Source organism: Salmo salar, chromosome ssa18 (assembly GCF_905237065.1).
Source record: "Salmo salar chromosome ssa18, Ssal_v3.1, whole genome shotgun sequence".
Classification (NCBI taxonomy): Eukaryota; Metazoa; Chordata; class Actinopteri; order Salmoniformes; family Salmonidae; genus Salmo; species Salmo salar.
In genome coordinates, this window is record NC_059459.1 from 38,280,018 (window position 1) to 38,302,134 (window position 22,117).

At 43.5% G+C, this 22,117-nt stretch overlaps 1 protein-coding gene across 3 annotated transcripts in view; it reads left to right on the top strand.

The window, feature by feature from the left end:
• The first annotated feature begins 731 nt into the window (after positions 1-731).
• Positions 732-22,117, top strand: part of LOC106593178 (A disintegrin and metalloproteinase with thrombospondin motifs 3) — a 132,716-nt gene continuing 111,330 nt past the window's right edge. The window contains exons 1-2 of one of the 3 annotated variants that reach the window (XM_045701095.1): positions 732-1,438; positions 2,344-2,795. In XM_045701095.1, the coding sequence (XP_045557051.1) occupies positions 1,348-1,438; positions 2,344-2,795 (543 nt within the window). In that variant the 5' untranslated portion in view covers positions 732-1,347. The remainder of the gene's footprint in view (positions 1,439-2,343; positions 2,796-22,117) is intronic. The other 2 variants (XM_045701096.1, XM_045701094.1) reach the window with 2 other exon arrangements.

The following is a 22,117-nucleotide window of genomic DNA, read 5'->3' on the forward strand; positions in this document are numbered from 1 at the left end:
ATTTATATATATTTGTCTAAACACATTGGTCAACAGTAGTACAGATACTAGTCTAGCTGTGTAGAATAGACACATCCCATCACCAAGATGTATGGCACAGCAATGGGAAAATGATCTGTTCAACTCAAATCTAGATTTATATCATATAATCTAGCAATCAATAATTTTGGTGAAATCATTATTCGACTATTTTCAAGAGAAAACAGACATTTTTATTTTCTATTTACATCGGAAACGAGTGTTCAGTCTCGGCTGGAGATAAGTGATGGGCAAACTCCTCACCACTTCCTATCAGTAGGCTGTGCTACTGTAAATATATTCAGAAGCATTTCAAGGATATTACATAAAATTCTTACCCATAAATAATATTCACGCGTTAACGTAGCCTACTGATGATGGAACTTGTAGACGGTAGCCTTTAGGCAAATGTATGAATCATTACTTTTCCATGACTTTTATAAAATCATGCAGTAAAAACGTTTATTTGAACAGAAGACATACTGTATTATTTTTTATTTTAAGAATAGTCTGGGTGGTTAGATCCATGCCCGCAGACAGTTACGTACTGAATGTGCATTCCAAGACTTGTTTCACAAACTAAACAATTCGCCACGACTTGTTCTCTCCCTGTGTGTCAGAGTCTCTCTCTCAGACCAGTGGACAGAATGCGTTTACCCTAAAAACTCGGTGGCTTAAAGTTTCGTGGAGTTAGAGAAGTCCGACTGCAATTTTTGTACTAACGCCTCCCCATCCGTGCGTAATGGTGCGGGACTGCGCCGCAGATGTTTGTGTGCAGGAATGCTTTTTTACTTCTGAGGTTGGGGTTGAATTTTATACGAATTAGTATGTTGTAGGCCAATGACTGTACATATGAAGGTGCAGGCCTACCTCTCTTTTTTCTAAACAACCACAAGGCATCTAAACAGTTCCAGGCTCCGGCTGTGAGTTAGTTTATCTGTACCTCCCTGAACTCTCCGATTAGCCGGGCAGGGAGCTGTCGTCATCAGCAGCACCCCCGGTTTTTTCCCTTTTCTAAATGGATGGGGCTGTCCAGCTTCATGCACAGTTCAACGGAAGCCGAAAGATTGGAACAACTTGTGAATTCCCTCGTCAGTTTGGTTTGCGTTTGCGGTAACGTTCAGAAGAATGCTCGACGGCGGCTTCGCTGAAGAAGTTAAAGATTGATAAGTTTTTTTCTTTCTCATAAACTGTGCGGCGTTCAGGACTGGAGCAGGACAGGAGGAGGGAGAGGGAACAGCGGTTGCCTACTACAACGTTTACAATAGAAAGGAAACTTCAACTCCCGTTAGAGTGGACTGAAGTGAAGTGGCAGCTCGTAATTCCACAATGGCTTTCGCTTTGGATTGTATATATTTATTGATGTGCTGTTCTCTCAGCTTGATATTTTTAGATCACAAACATACTGTGAAATCACATGGTAAGTTCTTATGATTTTACACTTTTTTTCTAAACTTTTTGGTATTCAACTTTGAGGTAGCCTAATGTGGATTTTGTGCAGAGGGCTATAAAACGTATGGCATACAGTATTTGAAGTTATATAACCCCCTGGGTTTGATAGAGACTGAGGTCTTATTGATGAACGTGTCCAGAAATGCCACAAACTAGTCCAATAATTTAGTTGTACCTGAAAGGGTTTAGCCAAACTAAACAGTGATGCAACTGGCTGGCTCATAACCCATAGACCAAACTAGACTAGAGACACATTATCCTATGTCTCCACTGTTCAGAAGTTCAATATCATCTTTAAATAAAGGTTCAAAAAAGAATAAAAGGATCATCTTCCATATTCATTAACCATTTGTTAGTAGGCCAATTCTCCTTTAACTAGCATGCATTACTCTTAGCCACACAGAGTATAATCATAATTGTTTTATTTATTTATTTAACCTTTATTTAACTAGGCAAGTCAGTATCAATTAAAGTATCCTATATTATTTTCTGTGCCTTTCACCAAGTTCCCATAAATTCCCATAAGTTCCCAATCCCCCAAGTTCCCATATGTTTCTGTGCATAGGTTCCTACTCCCTGAGAAAGAAATGTGCTGTCTAGAACCTAAAACGGTTCTTTGGCTGTCCCCATAAGATAACCCTTTGAAGAACCTGTTTTGGTTTCAGGTAGAACCCTTTTGTGTTCCATGTAAAAACCGTTTCCACAGAGGATTCTACCTGGAACCCAAAAGAGTTCTATATGGATCCAAAAAGGGTTATCCTATGGGGACAGCCTAAGAACCCTTTTGAGACCCTTTTTTTCTAAGAGTTTATATTAGAACTGTCCAGTTGTCTCTGTTTCTCTGATGTTATTCTTGACTATTTGTCTCATCAGAACATCTCTCTGGAAAGTTAAGTGAATATGGTCTTATCGTGCCGTTCAGCACAGACTCCCACGGCCGCTATATCTCCCACGTGGTCTCAGTCTCAGGAGCCTGGGCCTCAGCTGCAACGGGAGAAAGTGAAAGTGAAGATGCAGGTGGTGGTGTTGGTGCTTCCTCATCCCCTGGTCCGGGAAAGAGGCGTGTGGCCCGTAGCGCCCCCGAGACTCCCTCTATCACCTCTGGCACAGGCCAACACCTGTTTTTCAACGTCACTGTGTTTGGGAAAGAGTTGCACCTTCGCCTCAAAGCAAACAGGAGGCTGGTGGCTCCGGGGGCATTTGTGGAATGGCAGGAGGACTTCGAGGAAAAGGCTAAGGAGCGTCTCCACGGGGACTGTGTTTTCACTGGAGACGTATCAGACATGCCAGAGGCTACTGTTGCCATAAGCAACTGTGATGGACTGGTAAGTCAATAACCAAACCCACCCTCCCTGAATTCCATACAATGGTGCAAATGAGTTAGCGCACACACACACACACACATACCCTAGTACTGTATACTGTACTATCAGCCAGATCTCAGATCTGTTTGTGGATTGGAAATTACAAATCAACCGTATGAGTTGGCAAGACAGCACAAACAGATCTGGGACCAGGCTGCTGTACACTGTAATCTAACCATATGAGTTGGCAAGACAGCACAAACAGATCTGGGACCAGGCTGCTGTACACTGTAATCTAACCATATGAGTTGGCAAGACAGCACAAACAGATCTGGGACCAGGCTGCTGTACACTGTAATCTAACCATATGAGTTGGCAAGACAGCACAAACAGATCTGGGACCAGGCTGCTGTACGCTGTAATCTAACCATATGAGTTGGCAAGACAGCACAAACAGATCTGGGACCAGGTTGCTGTACGCTGTAATGTAACCATATGAGTTGGCAAGACAGCACAAACAGATCTGGGACCAGGCTGCTGTACACTGTTTAAATGGCTTAGGTATTCTCCTCACACTGTTCCTAGACCTGGCAGTCACTATGAATGCAGGTTGCGGGTGAATAAAAATCAGCGGTAGGATATCCTAACTCTGGCTGGATTCCAATAGGAATTACACATCACTTTGCAAGCCAGCATAATGTGACATGCAGGTAGGATTGCAAAATGTTGCTACATTTCACAGGTTTTCCAGAAATACTGGTTGGAAGATTCCTGGAAATCCTTCAACCAGAATTTTTTGGAAAGTTACCGGAATTTTGCAACCCTACTTGCAGGCCTCATGTGGTCTGTAAACCATGAGTTTTAGGCCACTGAGTGAGGGTAAAGTTAGGCCTCAAAATAAGGCCTTATAAGATATGTAATACATTGTCAAAAAACGTTTTATTATAATGACAACATTCACCTAGGAACTCACTTAGTGAAGGCCACAGGGCTGAAAGAGTGACTCTATACGTTTGTGTAAGGATAGGTCCCATGTGGCTTAGTTGGTAGAGCATGGTGTTTGCAACGCCAGGGTTGTGGGTTCGTTTCCCACGGCGGACCAGTACGGAATTTCTTTTTTTAAATGTATGAAATGTATGCATTCACTACTGTAAGTCGCTCTGGATAAGAGCGTCTGCTAAATGACTAAAATGTAAAAAATGTAATGACTACAAAATCCCTTTAAGTAACTGGACTGATATATATTAAATGGATTCATCGGAATTTTGGCAACAAGGTAATTTATCTAATTCCCCAGTCAATTGAACTCGTGGATAAACATGTTTTATGTCTCTGTGTGCAGTTTGAAGGAGGTTGCTAACTAGAGATAAACTTCCAGTCATTGTGTAAACGCCAGTTAGGAAGAGTTTCAGAAAGCCAATGCTAACTTCCTTTATATACTGGATGCAGCGACATAAAAATGGTTTCCGTGAGTCCCGAAGTATCCCTTTTAAGTGCAACGGGTTTCCTCGAAAGTTTAGAGTAATGACAGCACATCGGGGTTTACACTGAAGCATTGTCCACTGCACACAATAACTTGAATATATAACAAGAAGTTGACGTAAACAGCAGGGAGACATGATGCTTGTCCATTGCTTTGCTATGGAGCCCTGTTAACTATAGAGAACTCAGTATACAGTAGCCTCTACTTAGCCTACAGCCCTACACTGCTGCTTCCAGGGAATAGTTTTCTGTTAAGCTGTCCAGACGTTACTTTCTCTTTTTCCAACACTTATGCAAGGAGCTCATGTTACGGCACTGTCACTGCTCTGTCACTGCTCTGTCACTGCATTTACATTTACGTCATTTAGCAGACGCTCTTATCCAGAGCAACTTACAAATTGGTGCATTCACATTATGATATACAGTGGAACAACCACTTTACAATAGTGCATCTATATCTTTTTTTCTTGGGGGGGGTAGAAGGATTACTTTATCCTATCCTAGGCATTCCTTAAAACCTGTTGGGGCTAGGGGGCAGTATTGAGAATTTTGAAAAAAATATGTGCCCATTTTTAACTGCCTCCTACACCAACTCAGAAGCTAGAATATGCATATTATTGTTCAGGTTTGGATAGAAAACACTCTGAATTTTCTAAAACTGTTTGAATGATGTCTAAGTATAACAGAACTCATATGGCAGTCAAAACCCTGAGACAAATTCTGACTGCAAGTGGATACCTGATGTGTTGAATTACCTTTAAGCCTATGCCATTGAAACACACAGGGGCTTATTAATTGTTGAGCACTTCCTATGGCTTCCACTAGATGTCACCAGTCTTTAGAAAGTGTTTTGAGTCTTATACTGTGAGAACTGAACGAACAAGAGCCTTGGAACGGTGGTGGCCGATTAGACTCTGACTCGCGAGTTCATGTTGGGTACTCTCGTTCCAAAAGAGAATGCAAACGTCCGCCTTGAATATTATTCATGTTCTGGTTAAAAAAGGCACTAATGATTTATGCTATACAACGTTTGACATGTTTGAACGAACGTAAATATTTTTTTTCCCCTCGTTCATGACGAGAAGTCCGGCTAGCATAGATCATGTGCTAACAACACAGAGCTTTTTGGACATAAATTATGAGCTTTTTCGAACAAAACTACATTTGTTATGGACCTGGGATTCCTGGAAGTGACATCTGATGAAGAGAATCAAAGGTAATGGATTATTTACATAGTATTTTCGATTTTAGATCTCTCCAACATGGCGGTTAGTCTGTATCGCAAAGCGTATTTTTCTGGGCGCAGTGCTCAGATTATTGCAAAGTGTGATTTCCCAGTAAGGTTATTTTTAAATCTGGCAATCCGGTTGCGTTCAAGAGATGTAAATCTATAATTCTTTGAATGACAATATAATATTTTACCAATGTTTTCGAATAGTAATTATTTAATTTGTTGTGCTGCTTGACTGGCGGTTATTGGAGGGAAACGATTTCCTCAACATCAACGCCATAGTAAAACGCTGTTTTTGGATATAAATATGAACTTGATAGAACAAAAAATGCATGCCTTGTCTAACATAATGTCCTAGGGGTGTCATCTGATGGAGATTGTCAAAGGTTAGTGCATCATTTTTGCTGTTTTTCTGCTTTTGGTGACGCCTGTCTTTGAATTGACAAAACATTACACACAGCTATTGTCAATGTACTCTCCTAACATAATCTAACTTTATGCTTTTGCCGTAAAGCCTTTTTGAAATCGGACAACGTGGTTAGATTAAGGAGATGTTTATCTTTCAAAGGGTGTAAGATAGTTGTATGTTTGAGAAATTTGAATTATGACATTTAATTGTTTTCAAATTTGGCGCTCTTGATATTTCACCTGTTGTTGATTGGGTGTACCAGGGGTGGGACGCTTCCCCTCACAGCTCCGTAGGCAAGCACCATGGTCTTGTAGCAGATGCGAGCTTCAACTGGAAGCCAGTGGAGAGAGCGGAGGAGCGGGGTGACGTGAGAGAACTTGGGAAGGTTGAACACCAGACGGGCTGTGGCGTTCTGGATGAGTTGTAGGGGTTTAATGGCACAGGCAGGGAGCCCAGCCAACAGCGAGTTGCAGTAATCCAGACGGGAGATGACAAGTGCCTGGATTAGGACCTGCGCCGCTTCCTGTGTAAGGCAGGGTCGTACTCTGCGAATGTTGTAGAGCATGAACCTACAGGATCGGGTCACCGCCTTGATGTTAGCGGAGAACGACAGGGTGTTGTCCAGGGTCACGCCAAGGTTCTTAGCACTCTGGGAGGAGGACACAATGGAGTTGTCAACGTTGATGACGAGATCATGGAATGGGCAGTCCTTCCCCGGGAGGAAGAGCAGCTCCGTCTTGCCGAGGTTCAGCTTGAGGTGGTGATCCGTCATCGGCACTGATATGTCTGCCAGACATGCAGAGATGCGATTCGCCACCTGGTTATCAGAAGGGGGAAAGGAGAAGATTAATTGTGTGTCGTCTGCGTAGCAATGATAGGAGAGACCATGTGAGGATATGACAGAGCCAAGTGACTTGGTGTATAGCGAGAATAGGAGAGGGCCAAGAACTGAGCCCTGGGGGACACCAGTGGTGAGAGCACGTGGTGCGGAGACGGATTCTCGCCACGCCACCTGGTAGGAGCGACCTGTCAGGTAGGACGCAATCCAAGAGTGAGCCGCGCCGGAGATGCCCAACTCGGAGAGGGTGGAGAGGAGGATCTGATGGTTCACAGTATCAAAGGCAGCAGATAGGTCTAGAAGGATGAGAGCAGAGGAGAGAGAGTTAGCTTTAGCAGTGCGGAGAGCCTCCGTGACACAGAGAAGAGCAGTCTCAGTTGAATGACCAGTCTTGAAACCTGACTGATTTGGATCAAGAAGGTCATTCTGAGAGAGATGGCAAGAGAGCTGGCCAAGGACAGCACGCTCAAGAGTTTGAGAGAAAAGAAAGAAGGGATACTGGTCTGTAGTTGTTGACATCAGAGGGATCGAGTGTAGGTTTTTTGAGAAGGGGTGCAACTCTCGCTCTCTTGAAGACGGAAGGGACGTAGCCAGCGGTCAAGGATGAGTTGAGCGAGGTGAAGTAGGGGAGAAGGTCTCCGGAAATGGTCTGGAGAAGAGGGGATAGGGTCAAGCGGGCAGGTTGTTGGGCGGCCGGCCGTCACAAGTCGCAAGATTTCATCTGGAGAGAGAGGGGAGAAAGAGGTCAAAGCATAGGGTAGGGCAACGTGAGCAGGACCAGCGGTGTCGTTTGACTTAACAAACGAGGATCGAATGTCGTCAACCTTATTTTCAAAATGGTTGACAAAGTCATCCGCAGAGAGGGGGGGGGGATAGGAGGATTCAGGAGGGAGGAGAAGGCGGCAAAGAGCTTCCTAGGGTTAGAGGCAGATGCTTGGAATTTAGAGTGGTTACTGCTCTGTCACAAACGTTTTCACCTATAGTAGGAAAAAGTAAGAAAATGTGTAAGATCGTCTGCTAAATTACTAAAATGTATAGGGTGAAGTTGCCCTTAGGCGCTGTTCTTGGGTCAGTTTTACATTTTCCCCAGTTAAGGGCTTTTGCTTGGACGACCAACCAAATTCACATAGAACTGTGAATTATAGATATGTCATTCTCATTGAAAGCAAGTCTAAGAAGCGGTAGATCTGTTCTATGTCCGCTATTTCTATGCTTCCTGTTCATAAGTTTAGTTTTTTCTCATCTTTAACTTTCGGTTTTGTACAACAGCTTCAAACAGCTGAAATGGAAATGGAAAATACATTTCACAGCGATTTCGATGGTACAATGATTCTCTACACTATACTTACTTGTTTTGTGAAATTATCTGAAATCAGCCGAACTATTCGAATTTTAGCAACCAGGAAATGGCGGAGCAATTCCTGCATAGTGCACCTTTACGGTTAGGATAAGGGGAAGGGAAACTGATCCTAGATCTGTACCTAGGGGGAACTTCCTGGTTTCCCCTAGGGATGTCATTCAGAAAATGTTACAAGCAATTCATTCATTCAGCCAGTCATAACTGGCTTTAATAGTGTAATCATTTAATAACACTATGGTAAACATATAACACTATTAGGAAGAAGGCGACAAGCCAGACACCCAGAACCAAAGGACTACAAAGCCAGACACCCAGAACCAAAGGACTACAAAGCCAGACACCCAGAACCAAAGGACTGCAAAGCCGACACCCAGAACCAAAAGGACTGCAAAGCCGACACCCAGAACCAAAGGACTGCAAAGCCGACACCCAGAACCAAAGGACTGCAAAGCCGACACCCAGAACCAAAGGACTGCAAAGCCGACACCCAGAACCAAAGGACTGCAAAGCCGACACCCAGAACCAAAGGACTGCAAAGCCGACACCCAGAACCAAAGGACTGCAAAGCCGACACCCAGAACTACAAAGAACTACAAAGCAGACACCCAGAACTACAAAGCAGACACCCAGAACTACAAAGCAGACACCCAGAACTACAAAGCAGACACCCAGAACCACAAAGCAGACACCCAGAACCAAAGAACTACAAAGCAGACACCCAGAACTACAAAGAACTACAAAGCAGACACCCAGAACTACAAAGAACTACAAAGCAGACACCCAGAACTACAAAGCAACTACAAAGCAGACACCCAGAACCAAAGAACTACAAAGCAGACACCCAGAACCAAAGAACTACAAAGCAGACACCCAGAACCAAAGAACTACAAAGCAGACACCCAGAACCAAAGAACTACAAAGACACCCAGAACTAAAGAACTACAAAGCAGACACCCAGAACTACAAAGCAGACACCCAGAACTACAAAGCAGACACCCAGAACTACAAAGCAGACACCCAGAACCAAAGAACTACAAAGCAGACACCCAGAACTACAAAGCAGACACCCAGAACTACAAAGCAGACACCCAGAACCAAATAACTACAAAGCAGACACCCAGAACTAAAGAACTACAAAGCAGACACCCAGAACCAAAGAACTACAAAGCAGACACCCAGAACCACGAAGCAGACACCCAGAACCAAATAACTACAAAGCAGACACCCAGAACTAAAGAACTACAAAGCAGACACCCAGAACTAAAGAACTACAAAGCAGACACCAAGAACAAAAAAACTACAAGCCAGATACCCAGAACTAAAATCGAACGTAAATGCGCTAGATCGTGCGTCTGTCCACGAGAGATTAAAACCCTATGAATATTATTTGCCAACCTTCTGTGTTTGCTGTAAATGAGTGCTCGTAGCCTCACTAAAAGCATTGTGTTTATATCAATCAATCAATCAAATCAAATGTATTTATAAAGCCCTTTTTTCATCAGCCGATGTCAAAGTGCTGTACAGAAACCCAGCCTAAAACCCCAAACAGCAAGCAATGCAGAAGCCTGGTTGCTAGGAAAAACTCCCCAGAAAGGCAGGAACCTAGGAAGAAACCTAGAGAGGAACCAAGCTCAGAGGAGTGGCCAGTCCTCTTCTGGCTGTGCCGGGTGGAGACTATAACAGAACATGGCCAAGATGTTGAAACGTTCATAGATGACCAGCAGGGTCAGATAATAATAATCACAGTGGTTGTAGAGGGTGCAGCAGATTAGCGCCTCAGGAGTAAATGTCAGTTGGCTTTTCATAGTTGATTATTCAGAGTTAGAGACAGCAGGTGCGGTAGAGAAAGAGAGACAAAAATAGCAGGTCTTGGACAAGGTAGCATGTCCGGTGAACAGGTCAGGGTTCCATAGCAGCAGTCAGTTGAAACTGGAGCAGCAGCACGACCAGGTGGGCTGGGGACAGCCAGAAGTCATCAGGCCAGGTAGTCCTGAGGCATGGTCCCAGGGCTCAGGTCCTCTGGGAGGAGAGGGAGAGAGATAATTAGAGGGAGCATACTTCATTTCACACATGACAGGACACAAGTGTCAAGACCTGGGCTGGGTTAGATACGTTAGGAGAACCAGGTGTTATGTCCACATAGACAAGGCATTAGCTGTAGTATTTGCATATTCCATCTCTATCATCAAAACCACCAAACAAGTCATCTGTGATTTAAAATATTGGGTGGTAATGATAGCTGGACCAAGCTGAGGTGATGTCCCATCGCAGTCTGATTTCAAGTATTGGGTGGTAATGATGTCCCATCGCAGTCTGATTTCAAGTATTGGGTGGTAATGATGTCCCATCGCAGTCTGATTTCAAGTATTGGGTGGTAATGATGTCCCATCGCAGTCTGATTTCAAGTATTGGGTGGTAATGATGTCCCATCGCAGTCTGATTTCAAGTATTGGGTGGTAATGATGTCCCATCGCAGTCTGATTTCAAGTATTGGGTGGTAATGATGTCCCATCGCAGTCTGATTTCAAGTATTGGGTGGTAATGATGTCCCATCGCAGTCTGATTTCAAGTATTGGGTGGTAATGATGTCCCATCGCAGTCTGATTTCAAGTATTGGGTGGTAATGATGTCCCATCGCAGTCTGATTTCAAGTATTGGGTGGTAATGATGTCCCATCGCAGTCTGATTTCAAGTATTGGGTGGTAATGATGTCCCATCGCAGTCTGATTTCAAGTATTGGGTGGTAATGATGTCCCATCGCAGTCTGATTTCAAGTATTGGGTGGTAATGATAGCTGGACCAAGCTGAGGTGACGTCCCACCGCAGTCTGTCAGCTTCCCTGCTACTTCTGACAGAAACAACATGCAAGGAATAGTGATTAAGACAGCCTTTTCACCCTTGACCTCTAATGACATGTTTATGTGGATATTATTCTGCCACTTGTCATGTTAAAACTGGGAGAAAAAAAAGTTATCCTAACCTGTCTAACGCTGTTGAACTCTGAACCACCTGGTTCTCCTAACCTGTCTAACGCTGTTGAACTCTGAACCACCTGGTTCTCCTAACCTGTCTAACCCTGTTGAACTCTGAACCACCTGGTTCTCCTAACCTGTCTAACTTTGTTGAACTCTGAACCACCTGGTTCTCCTAACCTGTCTAACCCTGAACCACCTGGTTCTCCTAACCTGTCTAACTTTTTTGAACTCTGAACCACCTGGTTCTCCTAACCTGTCTAACCCTGAACCACCTGGTTCTCCTAACCTGTCTAACCCTGTTGAACTCTGAACCACCTGGTTCTCCTAACCTGTCTAACCCTGTTGAACTCTGAACCACCTGGTTCTCCTAACCTGTCTAACGCTGTTGAACTCTGAACCACCTGGTTCTCCTAACCTGTCTAACCCTGTTGAACTCTGAACCACCTGGTTCTCCTAACCTGTCTAACCCTGTTGAACTCTGGTTGCCTCTTTGTCTGTTGTTTTATGTGTATTTGTGCGTCTAATATAAACCATAGTGGTACCCTACATTACATTGCATTTATTTCTGTCAACCCCCCCCCACTGACAGGGGCAGAAGAATAGAGTACCACTGTTCAGCATAGGAACAATGAGATCATTCATTAAAGAGACATTGATTTCTCACTCTGAGGTAATTACAGACATGCTTGCACAAACACACACCCTAGTACTGTATACTTTACTATCAGCCGGGTCCCAGATCTGTTTGTTCATTGTAAATGACAAACCAACCATATGAGGACAATGCTGTTCTGTTCTGTGTACTGAGAGAGGGAATCAGTCCCGTAGCCTAAAAGGTCTGAATGTTGTTGTTTCTCTGACTGTAGTTTCTGGTTAAACATTATGTTGGTGCTCTCAAACAGACTGCATTTCTCCATGGACTGAAGAAAACAAACAATTACTTTTCTGAACAATATTGATCTGGAAGAGTTACATTTTGATTAACCAAATTCACAAACATTCTCAGACTTAAGGGACAGTATTGATACATTTTTATGAACATGTTATTGTGGTTATTGAGATTTTGATTACGATTTTAATTGAGATTTGATGTTTCAAACATATTGGTCGCTATACACTGAGTGGACAAAACATTAAGAACACCTGCTCTTTCCATGACATAGAATGACTAGGTGAATCCAAGGGAAAGCTAAGCTTACTGATGTCACTTGTTAAATTGGAGCGGCAGGTAGCCTAGTGGTTAGAGCGTTGGGCCAGTAACCAAAAGGTTGCTAGATCAAATCTCAGAGCTTACAAAAATCTGTTCCTAGGCCATCATTGTAAATAAGAATTTGTTCTTAACTGACTTGCATAGTTAAATAAAAATAAAAAATCCACTTCAATCAGTGTAGATGAAGGGTAGTTTAAATAAGGATTTTTAAGTGTGTGTGCCATTCACAGGGTGAATGGGCAAGTGTTAAGAATTCATTTTGGCCCTGCAGTCTAGGGGGGGGGATGGCAACGAGACCCTCCATAACTCCTGCAAATTATAATAGTGACAAGTAACAGTGAGAACAAAAACCACAGACAAATCTACCGTAAATCTACCGTCAAACTCTTTAGGGTTTATTTCTTTAAACACACAGTAATGGGGGTGTGGGAAAAGGGGCTGAGCTGGACCCAAGCAAAGAAACAATAATCCAAAACACCCCTAAACTAGACTAGCCTACCTCAAGAACAGCTAGCTAACTAACCAAAAATACAGTGGGTGGTTCGCCCAGTTCTAACTAGGGTACTTAGACAAGGGTTACCTACGGGTAGTGTATGCCCATGGGCGACTTGTCTTGGTACCCCCTTTTCCCACCAACAAACAAACAGTCAACACTTTAACAAAAACAATACTCACAGGTGGGATGGACAAAGTGACATATAGTTGCAAAACAAAATAGAGATCAATACAGAAAGAGAGAACTGGGGACACAGAGAGATAGAGAACAATAAAGATTGATCTGGGGAGAAAACATCTGACTGGGTTTTTAAACCAAGGGTGAGGGAAGAGGAGCAGGTGTCTTCTGTTTGGGGACTGATTGATGACTGATTGGGGGAATGATGATTGTCACCTGTAAGGAGAGAAGGAGAGACAAGAAACACACACAGGATACATACACAGGATACCTGTATCCGTAACACTCCCAACCTTAAAAGAGTAACCCTAGGGGGGATTGCGACCAAAAGTATGTACAAAGTATACCCACAATATCAATAAACAAAGGCAACCTTACAAAACATACAAAATTATTATTATTACACACGAGACAAAGCTTCTGCTAATACGCCACAAAAAGGGTTCTGATAATGTATCTCCAAATTATAATTCTGTACAATAAGTGCCCAACGCATAAGGCACTGGTTCTGGTTGTACATCCGGTGGAGAAACACTAAGGGGTTATGGTCAGTATATACGATCACTGGTAGAGCTCTAGAACCAATATACACTTCAAAATATTGCAAAGCTAGAGCTTCTTGCTCGATGGTGGCATAGTTTGCCTGACATTTGTTACATTTACGTGAAAAATAACACACAGGATGATCCAGTCCACTCTTGTCCTGCTGTAGTAGAACAGCACCAGCACCTCTGGCACTAGCATCTACTTCAAGTTTAAATGGTTGTTCAAAATCCGGAGCAGCAAGTACAGGGGTATTACATAAGAGTGCTTTAGCAGTCTCAAAAGCTACCTTACAATCTGGGGACCACTCAAACGATCTAGCTGGACTGAGCAAATCGGTCAATGGAGCAACTACCGCAGAGAAGTTTTTACAGAAGCTACGGTAGTAGCCAACCATCCCTAAAAAGCGGCATAGCTCTCGTCTGGTGGTAGGTGCAGGGAATGCAGTAATAGCCAAGACCTTAGGATCAACAGGGCACACCTGTCCATGGCCTACCTCTTTGCCGAGATAGGTAACAGTAGCCTTCCCAAACTCGCACTTTGCCAAGTTCAGGGTTAAAGAAGCAGCTGCCAAATGCTCACATACTACCCTTAGAGAGCTAACATGATCTGACCACTCAGATGAATAAATCACTAGATCATCAAGATATGCACTACAATTGGGAACGCCAGCTAATACAGTGTTAACCAGTCGTTGAAAAGTGGCTGGTGCATTCCGCATCCCAAAAGCCATGACAGAGTACCCAGTCAAAACTGTTCGCTGCTCTGGCACCCCAATGGTGGAACAAGCTCCCTCATAACGCCAGGACAGCGGAGTCAATCACCACCTTCCGGAGACACCTGAAACCGCACCTCTTTAAGGAATACCTGGGATAGGATTAAGTAATCCTTCTAACCCCCCCCCACCCCCACCCCCCCCTTCAAAAAAGATTTAGATGCACTATTGTAAAGTGGTTGTTCCACTGGATATCATAAGGTGAATGCACCAATTTGTTAGTCGCTCTGGATAAGAGCGTCTGCTAAATGACGTAAATGTAAAATGTAAATGTAGGAAGTTGTCTGGGGTAACAAAAGCAGAAATCTCAGAAGCACGTGAGGTTAACGGAACCTGCCAGTAACTTTTTAAGAGGTCCAACTTTGTTACATAAGTAGCAGCACCAACAGTGTCGATACAGTCGTCCAGTCTGGGTAACGGGAACGAATCTGGCATTGTGACAGAATTTACCTTTTGATAATCCGTACATAACCTGGACGTACCATCAGATTTAGGAACCAGAATGTAAGGAGAACTCCATGGGCTTGAACTTGGCATAGCCAGGTCATTCTCCAACAAATATCTCACTTCATCCCTCATTATCTTCCTTTTAGAAGCATTGACACGATATGGGTGTTGCTTGATAGGGGCAGCATTTCCAACATTAATGTCATGTTCCAACACGTTCTCATCTCCCACACACAACTCTTGGGCCAAAAACTGTTCTTTAAGGACTTTCATTGGTCCTCTCACTGTGTGACCAAACACTAGTTCAGCCAGGCTGAACCCTAGGGACTCCTGTACAGTTTCACGAGCAGCAAACAAAACTAGAGGAACTCCCTCATCCCAATCTTTCTCAGATTCCAAACAATATTTACGTAACATAGACTTCAGTGTCTGATGCCAACGCTCAAGCGCACCCTGGGTGATATGTGCTTGCCACACGGTGCGTAACTGACAAGGATTTTAACACCTGCTTGAAGTGCTTTGACAGGAAATTTGTACCACCTTAGGTAACCCGAATGTCATGAAGAATTTAATTAAGGCTTTATTCACTACCGGAGCTGTAATCCTTCTCAGAGGAATGGCTTCGGGGTATCTTGTTGCCATACACATAATCATTAACAGAAACTGGTTACCCGATTTTGTCTTCGGTAACAGTCCAACACAATCAACCACCACATGTTCAATTGGTTCACCTATTACATTTACATTTTAGTCATTTAGCAGACGCTCTTATCCAGAGCGACTTACAGTAAGTAGTGAGTTCATACATTTCATGCATTTTTTTTCTTTCTTTATTTTTTAAACTTTTTTTTTTGTACTGGCCCCCCCCATGGGAATTGAACCCACAACCCTGGCGTTGCACACACCATGCTGGCGTTGCAAACACCATGCTCTACCAACTGAGCCACAGGTATAGGACTAAGAGGAGCGGGAGGAATAACCTGATTTGGTTTTCCTGTTATCTGACATGTGTGGCATGTCTGACTGAACTGAGCCACATCCTGTTTCAAACCTGGCCAAAAGAAATGTCGAAGGACCCGATCATAAGTCTTGGTGATTCCTAAATGACCAGACCACTGGTGATCATGAGCAAGGGATAACACATTTTGTTGAAAGGCTGTAGGAATCACTATTTGGTAAACAGCATTCCAATCTCTGTCTGCGTCAACATGGGATGTCCATTTACGCATGAGGAGATTACCATCAATGAAGTAAGCCACGTTCTTCTTCTTTACCTCTTCCAATGAGACAACGCTAGAAAAACATTTAGCAAGCTTGTTGTCAACCTTTTGGTTAGCAATCAGCTGCTCACGAGGATCTGGTAACTGTATTGCATCAGCAATAAGTTCAACATACTTCGATTCTTCCGGGGGCTGTTTGTCAGAGGTGATCAGCTTCTCAGAAGTAGCACACAACCCATCCTCTTGATCAACTTCTTTGAACAGAACAGTGTTCGACAAATCTATCACGTCACCCACTTGTCTTGCCTGAGCACGAGTGACAGCACAAGCGGGGAACACATGTGGATAACTCTGTGCCAGCTCATTGGAGAGAGAGTGGTCACTTTTATCCAATACTTCCAATACGGGTACTACCTTTCCTCCGGCAATATCGTTACCCATTATAAAGGTCACACCTTTTACTGGCAACATAGGATGTACCCCCACTCTGAATATTCCACTGGTTAATTCAGAGTGTACATTCACAAAGTGCAATGGCACTGGGACAAAGCCCATTTCAATACCCTGAACTAACACACTGGAACCACAGTATGTATTGTCGGATAAGGGCAACACATCAGACAATATAAATGACTGCGCCGCACCAGTATCTCTAAGGATTTTAACCGGGTGCTGAGATGCTTCGTCATTCGTTATGGACACAAACCCCTCGAAAATGAACGGTTCGTAACTGAGGTCAGGGACTGAGACTTTCAAACTACATTTACCCTGAGGCACTTGTTTCGTTTCACACCTCACAACCGTATGAATTAGCCCAACACCTGTTGGCGGCGTGGCATGAATAGGCATCCCTTGTTTGCGTTTTAGCAGGAAGCAATCATTAATCATATGTCCCACTTTATGGCAAGAGAAGCAGGGACGCTCATTTTTCTGGCGTGCTTGATATACTACTGGCCGACTAGGACTAAAAGTAGGCAACTCAGTGACTCTACTCTCAGTATGAGCCGAAAACACGCTCTTGTGCATTAGCACAAACTCGTCTGCCAACACAGACGCTTCTGACAGGGAGGATACCTTCTGTTCGTTTAGGTAAACTACAATGCGTTCGGGTAAGCAATTTTTAAACTCTTCCAACAAGATTAACTCCCGGAGAGAGTTGAAATCAGTTACCAGCATGCCATTTATCAAACAGATTTCCCTTGTCTCTAGCAAATTCCACATAAGTCTTACTAGAAGACTAGAGACCTAAATCTCTGTCGGTATGCCTCAGGCACAAGCTCATAGGCACGAAGAACAGTAGCTTTGACCACTTCATAGTTCAAACTGTCTTCCAAAGGTAGCGCTGACAAAACCTCTTGGGCTTTATCAGTTAGTTTACACTGAAGTAATAAGCACCATACCTCTTCAGGCCATTTCAATGCGACGGCTATTCGCTCAAACACACAAAAATAGGAGTCAACCTCTGACTCTCTAAACAAAGGTACTAAGGCAATCTGCCTACTAATGTCAAACGTGTTGGAAGCTACAGCTGGTGAGGACGACTCACTAACAGGCACAGTAGGAACGGAGGCTAGCCTCGCTGTCTCTAGTTCCATCTGGCGCATTCTGAACTCCAACTGACGCTGGTCTCTTTCTGCCTCAATTTTACACATTTCCAACTCTAACTGCCGCTGTTCTCGTTCTTTTTCTGCCTCAATTTTACACATCTCCAACTGGAGATTCTCTCGCCTAATTTGGGCTCTCTCTTCCGCCTCCAGTTGGAACTGTATTGAACGGACATCCCAACTGGCATCACCGGCTGACAGTGGGGAGAGTGGATCAAAACGGGGCAATGTGGCTGGAGCTTTAGCCTCGCTCTCGTTCCCAGACACCGACGGGCTTACAGGAGCAGCAACATCCCCTACAGGGGTAGTAGGTTCAGGCAGCGGTAATACTAGCACTTGTTCTTCCAACAAAACATTTAACACCAGTTGCTTAACCTGTTGAGAACAGACGTTCCGCTAGCGGAACCCCGTTCCGCCTGCGGAACCCCTAGCCAACAGCCAATGGCATCGCACGGCGTGAAATACAAAACCAACTAAAATACCACAATTCAATTTTCTCAAACAATCAACTATTTTACACCATTTTAAAGATAAGACTCTCGTTAATCTAACCACATTGTCCGATTTCAAAAAGGCTTTACAGCGAAAGAAAAACATTAGATTATGTCAGGAGAGTACCCTGCCAAAAATAATCACGCAGCCATTTTCAAAACAAGCATATATGTCACAAAAACCAAAACCACAGCTAAATGCAGCACTAACCTTTGATGATCTTCATCAGATGACACTCCTAGGACATTATGTTATACAATACATGCATGTTTTGTTCAATCAAGTTCATATTTATATCAAAAACCAGATTTTTACATTAGCATGTGATGTTCAAAACTAGCATACCCACCGAAAACTTCCGGTGAATTTACTAAATTACTCATGATAAACGTTCACAAAATACGTAACAATTATTTTAAGAATTATAGATACAGAACTCCTTTATGCAATCGCGGTGCCAGATTTTAAAATAGCTTTTCGGCAAAAGCACATTTTGCAATATTCTGAGTACATAGCTCAGCCATCACGGCTAGCTATTTTGACACCCACCAAGTTTGGGACAACCTAAACTCAGAATTACTATTAGAAAAATTGGATTACCTTTGCTGTTCTTCGTCAGAATGCACTCCCAGGACTTCTACTTCAACAACAAATGTTGTTTTGGTTCCAAATAATCCATAGTTATATTCAAATAGCTCCGTTTTGTTCGTGCGTTCAGGACACTATCCGAAGGGTGACGCGCGAGCGCATTTCGTGACAAAAAATGTCAAAATATTCCATTACCGTACTTAGAAGCATGTCAAACGCTGTTTAAAATCAATTTTTATGCTATTTTTCTCGTAAAATAGCGATAATATTCCAACCGGGCAACGTTGTATTCATTCAAAGGCTGAAAGAAAAAAATGGAGTAGTCTCGTGACCGCACATCTCCAGTGTCACTGTCCCCAGGCTGACCACTTACAAATTCTCCTGCTGTTCTTCGCCCAGAGACAGCAGACACCTCATTCCACTTTCTGGTGGCTTTAGAGAGCCAATGGAAGCCTTAGAAAATGTCACGTTACAGCACAGATGCTGTATTTTCGATAGAGATGCAACAGAAGGACAACAAATTGTCAGACAGGGCACTTCCTGTATGGAATCTTCTCAGGTTTTGGCCTGCCATATGAGTTCTGTTATACTCACAGACACCATTCAAACAGTTTTAGAAACTTTAGAGTGTTTTCTATCCAAATCTACTAATTATATGCATATTCTAGTTTCTGGGCAAGAGTAGTAACCAGATTAAATCGGGTACGTTTTTTATCCGGCCGTGAAAATGCTGCCCCCATCCCAAAGAAGTTAACCTCCACCTTAACTAAACTCTGCGGAATAGATACAGAATAATGGTCAGCCAAGGTCATTAAATCAACTCTACGACATTTGTCAAAAACCTCCAACGTAGGGTTATCCAAAAAGGATTTCAACTCAAAAGTAGCCATCTTGAACTACTACACAAGAGCCAACAAATAGCAAACACTAATGCTATGACGCTCAACACTGAACTAGACCACTACAATAAGTTGCACGAGCGGCATGGGTGTCAGTAAAGACAAGAGAAGAGAAGGAGAGAAGGAGAGACAAGAAACACACACAGGATACATACACAGGATACCTGTATCCGTAACAGCAAGACAAAATATTTAAGTGCCTTTGAACGGGGTATGGTAGTAGGTGCCAGGCGCACCGGTTTGAATGTGTCAAGAACTGCAACGCTGCCAGGGTTTTCACACTCAACAGTTTCCTGTGTGTATCAAGAATGGTCCACCACCCAAAGGACATCCAGCCAACTTGAAATAACTGTGGGAAGCATTGGAGTCAACATGGGCCAGAATCCTTGTGAAACTCTTTCCACACCTTGTAGAGTCCATGTCCCGAGGAACTGAGGCTGTTCTGAGGGTGGTACTCAATATAAGGAAAGTGTTCCTAATTTGTACACTCAGTGTTGAGAGAGCATGAGAAAGTTAGTGTGATCACTCAGAGAAATGTTCTGAAAACATGTTGGCTCACTATTTAAAAAGAAGATGGAGAACCAGGAGTTTTGGCGCAGGAACAGCCGACTAACACTAACTAATGATACCTACAGTAACTAATGATACTTACAGTAACTAATGATACCTATAGTAACTAATGATACCTATAGTAACTAATGATACCTACAGTAGCTAATGATACCTACAGTAACTAAAGTCAAATATCGATTTAATATTGTCCCCAAATAATATTGTGATATGTAACTGTATCGACCCCCCCCCCCATAATCAATGGTTATATATAATATACATAATTTATCTGCAGCTTTTATGCATGCATATATTTCCCGTATTAGTTGCCCCAGCAGGAATCAAACCCCCAATACTGGCATTGCAAGTGCCATGCTCTACTGACTGAGCCACAGAGGACCACCGGGCTGAGACTGTCTGGTACAGTGTTAATACCGTGTACTGCCTTACAGTAGTTGGCCCTGATAGAACTATCGACTGTAGCCAATGGCTCCCATCCACAATATGTCTAGTTGATTCCATGCCCATCCATCCAGAAACTGATGAACCATCTGATCAATGCTAAACCAAAAAACACCAGGCACATACACACACACACACACACACACACACACACACACACACTGACACATATACACACACAGACAGACACATATACACACACAGACACACTCACACATGAACACACGTACGAGCACACGCTTGCACGCACACACACACACACACACACACAGACAGACCAACGAACAGACAGACAGACAGACAGACAGACAGACAGACAGACAGACAGACAGACAGACACACACAGACACACACACACACTAATAATAGTGCTGAATGAGCAGCCTCTTCTCTATTCTCTATAAGTTTGAACTGGTTATTTTGGCAGAGAGTTCTGGGCCAATGCTATGAAGCTGGCATAACAGCAGCCCTGTAGATGGACTACCCCTCTCATTGGTTAGTTAGACATTGCTGATGTCTGTACATTTGTAGATAAGGGCTAGGTTCCCACCACAGGCACCCCAGCAATGTCAGCTATTTCAAGGCATGTCTTCTTCTTCCCTGGCTTCGGCTCTCTCACAGAATGATTGAATAGTCTCTTGTGTGTCTAAAAGGCTATGAGTTTGACATGGCAGCGGAACATGTGAAAATGGGGTATCATCTCCTGAAGGGAAGTGATCTTGACCACAGTCAGGAGGAGAGAAGACAGTCCATGTGTTTCATTGAGCCACAGCCAAAATAAACACATCAGGCTCGTCTGTACATGCCTGCCAGCCGGCGCTTTTCTGAGAGAGAGAGCAGAGAGAGAGAGAGAGAGCAGAGAGAGAGAGAGCAGAGAGAGAGCAGTTTGAAGGTGTAGAGACAGACCACTGACTATAGACTACAAACTACAGACCAGACTACTGACTACAGACTACTGCTCCCAGGCAAATGGTTTAGTCTCAGATGTGCCGTGTGGTGGGATGTGTGAAGCACAAACAACAAGTGTGCGGTTAAAATTGGTAATAAACACACAGATTTCTTTCCTCAGAGCCGTGGGGTGAGACAGGGATGCAGCTTGAGCCCCACTCTCTTCAACATATATATCAATAAATTGGCGAGGGCACTAGAACAGTCTGCAGCACCCGGCCTCACCCTACTAGAATCTGAAGTCAAATGTCTACTGTTTGCTGATGATCTGGTGCTTCTGTCCCCAACCAATGAGGGTCTACAGCAGCATCTAGATCTTCTGCACAGATTCTGTCAGACATGGGCCCTGACAGTAAATCTCAGTAAGACAAAAATAATGGTGTTCTAAAAAAGGTCCAGTCGCCAGGACCACAAATACAAATTCCATCAAGACACTGTTGACCCAGAGCACACAAAAACTATACATTCCTCGGCCTAAACATCAGCACCACAGGTCACTTCCACAAAGCTGTGAACGAGCTGAGAGACAAGGCAAGAAGGGCCTTCTATGCCATCAAAAGGAACATAAAATTCGACATACCAATTAGGATCTGGCTAAAAATACTTGAATCAGTTATAGAACCCATTGCCCTTTA